Source organism: Phalaenopsis equestris, unplaced genomic scaffold, assembly GCF_001263595.1.
Source record: "Phalaenopsis equestris unplaced genomic scaffold, ASM126359v1 Scaffold000002, whole genome shotgun sequence".
Taxonomy (NCBI): Eukaryota; Viridiplantae; Streptophyta; class Magnoliopsida; order Asparagales; family Orchidaceae; genus Phalaenopsis; species Phalaenopsis equestris.
The window spans coordinates 81,586,556-81,591,709 of NW_018164444.1; the positions used below are offsets into that span (position 1 = coordinate 81,586,556).

General features: G+C 32.7%; 1 protein-coding gene across 1 annotated transcript; it reads right to left on the reverse strand.

Annotated features, from left to right (window-relative positions):
- Positions 1–2,027: 2,027 nt before the first annotated feature.
- Positions 2,028–5,141, reverse strand: LOC110024033 (chromoplast-specific carotenoid-associated protein C1, chromoplastic-like; the record flags this gene model as incomplete). The annotated part of the gene is given in 3 exon segments (XM_020723752.1): positions 2,028–2,583; positions 4,456–4,654; positions 4,742–5,141. Coding segments are annotated over 3 exon segments (911 nt in total), but the record flags the coding sequence as incomplete, so codon positions are not given.
- Between the last annotated feature and the right edge of the window lie 13 nt (positions 5,142–5,154).

Here is a 5,154-nt window from a genome sequence, read left to right on the forward strand (position 1 = left end):
ATACTCAGTCTACTAACAAGTATTTTGATATCTTCAACTAGAAATCTTAAATACTTCAGTACAAATAAATTACTATGTGGTGGAGAAGTTTAATGATTACAATAAATTATTGGGTCTTTTCAAAAAAAAAAAAAGGAATTAAAGGATGGTTATTGGCCATAGAATTATAAGTAGAAGACATTAAGGCAACCTACATTAGTTCAAGTGGTTAATTAAGAAAGTTATTTAATAAAGTATGAATTGTAACCCATTGAAACTTTAGATCATAATGAAACCACACATTCAAAGAATTTATTGTAGATCATAATGAAACCACACATTCAAAGAGTTTATCCACATAAATTTTTACTAAAATTTAAAAATATCATGAATTTAATGTACATAATCATAATTCTATTACCACACATTCAAAATACTTCTTTCGTTATACCATATTGATAAGATGCATCAAAAAAGAGAATCTTGTTTTAAAATTAAGGTGAGAATAATTTGCCTTTGTAGTGTAACTCAAAGCAACATGTTCTCATTCCATTTTTCTCCAATCTTCAAAATTCCCTCCAAACACTAAGCCTTCATTTTCTTTTATTCTTTTATGAAACATAGCAATGAGGGATAAATAAATTTTGGTTTTATTAAATGTATAAGTAGAACTTTCATTTTATCATTATGTTTCTATAATTTAATAGAATTGAGCTTACTAGGCACGAAACAAAATGTTTAGACAGTTAATAATTAAGTGACACAATCTAATTTATTTATTGTTAAAAAGAAAAAAAAATATTTGGATTTGTTTTAGATGATGGTAAAAATATACATCCCTAACTCATAAATTACTCATTTTCATCCATTCAAATACAAACTCCCTAAACCCTAAGATGGTACAAGCTCCAATAACTAGAAGTCTTAATGACCACTATCGCTATTCTTCTAATCTCCCATAATACACCAAATCCTTTTGACTCGTGCATGTTGCGTCTAGTTTTCTAACTTCCTATTTGGGGTTTAATTGAGCCATGTAATGTGTCGACTTGAGCTCAACTTGATAAGTAGCTTGTAAACTAAGCTCAATAAGCTAAGAACTTAAGCTCAAGCCACCCCAACTTGACTCTATGATTCGTGAGCCATCTCATTTAAAAAATAATTAATATAAAATATATTCAAATATATTAAAATTCAAAATTTTATTTTTACACCATTAAACAAATTTATAAAATAATATTTTATATTTTACATCAAATGATTTCTTATCATTTATCTCATAATTACATACTTAATCAATCATTTTATTATAACATTAGTTTAAATTAATATTATTTTCTCTCATTCGTAATAGATAAGTTGGCTCATAAGAAGATGTATTCAAAGAAAAAAAGAATTTAATCTCATAGATGTAGGGCAAATCAAATTAAATTAGAATAATGACTGAGATAGAAACAAGACTCACCAAGTTAAGTTGGTATAATGGGATTTAACATAAGGGTGAATATGAATATCTTATTCTTCACATTTAATGTAATTTAGGGTCTGTTTGGGGCAACTTATTTGGTGCAGTGACATTTTAAAAACGCACGACCTGTTTGAGTAAACTGCATTTTGGCAGCTTATGTATTTTCAAAACGCTGAAAACAACGTTTTTACATCGTACCTATCTAGGTGCAGTGACAGCTTTCTGGCAGGGTCTGACTTTTCAAAAAAAATAAAAATTTTTAATAGCTACCGTACCTAACTTATCAGCAAATTATTCAATAAGCTGCAGCTACCCCAAACAAACCCTTATTCTAATGCCAAAAATAATCAGTCAAGGTTATTAAATTTGCTTGTCAAATTTGCCTCACTCCATGATGAAATAGATAAAAAAAGGTCAACCAGAAAATCATCCAAATAAATTATTTGATAAAAAAGAATATCAAATCCATTGTTTTTTTTTTTTGAAAAAATATATAAATTTTATCAGCTTATTTATAAATTAAATTTTACTCAAAATAAATCCAACAAACTTAGATCCACTCCATCTAATTCTTTATCCCTAATACCCTAACACAAAAGTTGTCCAATTTCAATGCCATGGAAGCCCATGCATTTGCATCAAACTTCATATGCAACATGACAACTTTCCATGAACTGAAATTGCATTTCCATCAGCCAAACCAAAACAATAAAAGCACAAACTATTGCATCACATGATATTAAAAAAGAAAACATAATATAAGCGCAAGTTTATCCCGACTAAAACATAAATTTAACACTTCACACAATAGAAATCGGGACTCCTCAACCCAAGAGAGGGCTGCCTTCCTTAACAAGCACATAGACGCTGCCACCATCACCCCTAGAGATTCTGAGCTCATCGTCCAGGTAGGTGGTGAGGAGCCAAGACTGGGCGTTGGTGTTAGAAATGGGGAATTTGAGGGGGGGTTGGCTGGAGATGGTCTTGGCTACAGACGACGCTGTGTTGTTTAAGGAAGAAATCACGCCTTTAAATGGGGAGAGATCTATGTTCTGCCCAAAGATCTCAACCTTTTCGGGTATAACAATGGAGTCTGTCAGCTGGGGTGTGCCTACGATGCCTTCCTCAAATTTTATCTAAAGGAAATACATCACAGAAACGCTGTTAATATTACAGAGATACCATTCAATTCCTATGTATTTACATATATAACACCCAAACTGTGCATGAAAAAAAAAGGTGTTTTTCGCTTTTTAGAAGTTAAAAATGGTGGTATTTTTGAAGTGATATAAAAGAATTAAGCAAGGTTTAGTTGTTAAATATATAAATACATAGGCATTAGGTGGTATGTATGTAAATGCACAATTCATATGTATTACACATCTAACAACTAAACTTTGATATTTATTTATATAACACCAAATACTTCAACAATATGTTCCAAGTAACACTATGATTAGCTGTTCTATAGTAAACCCTGTAAGTTCATGCACATATTTTGATGTGATTATGACATTAAAGTGTTATATAAATAAAGAGTAAAATTCAGCTTAAATTGAAGTAATTAATAAAAGTTTAGATGAACTATTACATTCTTAGATTAAATAACATGCATTTGGTTGAGATATGATATTATATATGGAATCATTTGCATATAATACACTTATTAATAGGCTTATGGGCATGATTCTATTTAAATTTGTCATTAGATATCAGATCTAGACCAAGTGATTTTTCATAGTTCTGTTGGCAATAGCACACAAATGACCTTTGGAGAGGAGATTTTTCATTATTAATTATTGCAATTATAAGGGGTTCTATTGTCTCATTTGATTCTTATCGCCATTGTATCATATTTTAAATTTATACATGCTTGCAATCTCGATCGAATGGCGAACAGGTTCTATTGTCTAGTATTTTGATTTTCTACTCAAGGTTTGTACTATGTTAAAAATCTATCAATAGAATTAACAACATGAAACGTTAAGATTTCAGCTCTTGGATTTCTTTACTTACAATGTACTTAGCCAATTATTCATGTGAAGGGTGCTAATGCTTAAGGGTTTCTATTATGCATTAACATTTTTCCTTCCAAGCTATTTTGCAAACGTCCAGGTGTTTCCTGATATGTTGTTTATTTATGGCCTATTTGGGCATACAAGCACAATCCAAGGAAAGTTGCTGCCAAAGAAGCAAATTAGTAATTACTATATAATCTAAACATCAAGTTATATATTGGAACTATCTGACATATTTGCCTTGTCCTCATTAAACAATTGATAATTTAATAAAAATAAAAAAAATATGAGTTGAGGTTTTATAAAATGGATGAAAGAAAGTGATGAATTTATAAATTTTAATATTTTTTAGGCTCCGTTTGGGGTAGCTTATAAGTGTGGGCGGCGTCGTACTGTTTGGTTTGCGCATTTTATCAGCTTATCCGAAACTGCATTTCGTTTTCACACTAAACGCAGACCTCGGGTCGACCCCTGCGGCCGGCCCGCGGGCCGCGTTTCAAAATAAACAGCTTATCTTGAAACACACAAGCTGCCCCAAACAGACTATTAGAGTTATGTATTTAATTGCCCATATTTTTTTAAGTAATTTTATTAATTTAATTATTTAATAATTAATTTATATATTATCAAATTAATTAAAATTAAATAAATTTATTTGTAATTGTTAAATAATTATATAATAAATAAAAATATTTTATTATTCAAATTATTTAATAAAATTATTAAATAAAATTTAAATTCAATTTAATGAAATTTAATAATTAATTTTTGTTATAATAATAAACTAATTAATGCTTAATTATGAGAAATTGATTTAAAAGAATTGAATTTATTAAATGTGTAATCAAATAATTTTTGAAATTTTAACACGACATTTATTAAATTTAAATTTATAAATTATTAAATTATACTAACTTGGATCTAGTCCCACATTCCCATGTGACCGGCCGAGGTTTCTTAGGATGAAAGAAAAAGAAGAGAATCAATTACCTGCACACGTTTAGGGCTTCGTACTTCGAACTTTGCATTCGTGCTGACTGAAGTGGTAGAAAAAGGCCCTACGAACCGCACCGAATTCTGAACAGTTAACGCCTCCGAATCGATTGTCTGAGAAATCTCATCCACCTTCACCAGCTGGGTGAGGCTCCCCGCCCCCAGCAGCGGAAAAAGCCCCACAAAGGACGTGTACCTGCCCTAATCCAACATCAATCGACACCAAAACATAACCTAATTGCAGAACACACACACACACACAGGGGAAGCAATTTCATCTTACGCGAGGATCCACTTGCCGTTGAGCAAGCTTAGGGCTTCGGTAGGAGCAGGAGTAGGATTCTTGGCCTCGAGCTGTGAGATGATCTCATTAACCTCCGCCCTCGTCTCGCTCGTCGCTTTCAATCCCCGATCCGTTCCGAATAATTGATCGATGAGCTTTCGCTTGAGCTCAGGGATCACGGAAGCCGCACCGTTCGGCTCCTCCTCAACCACTGCCAAACCCCCAAGCGCTCCCTTCAGAGCCTTTTTCTCGCTCCCCAGCTCGTCGTCTGCGACAGCCTGCACCAGGAAGGAAGGCCGCGTTGGCCGATGACAGATTGTAATTACCTGAGGCTTCCTCACATGAGAAACTCGGCAAGCAGAAACGACAGAAAGTGGCGGAGGACTAAGGCGCGCCGGCGCTGCCGGAACAGC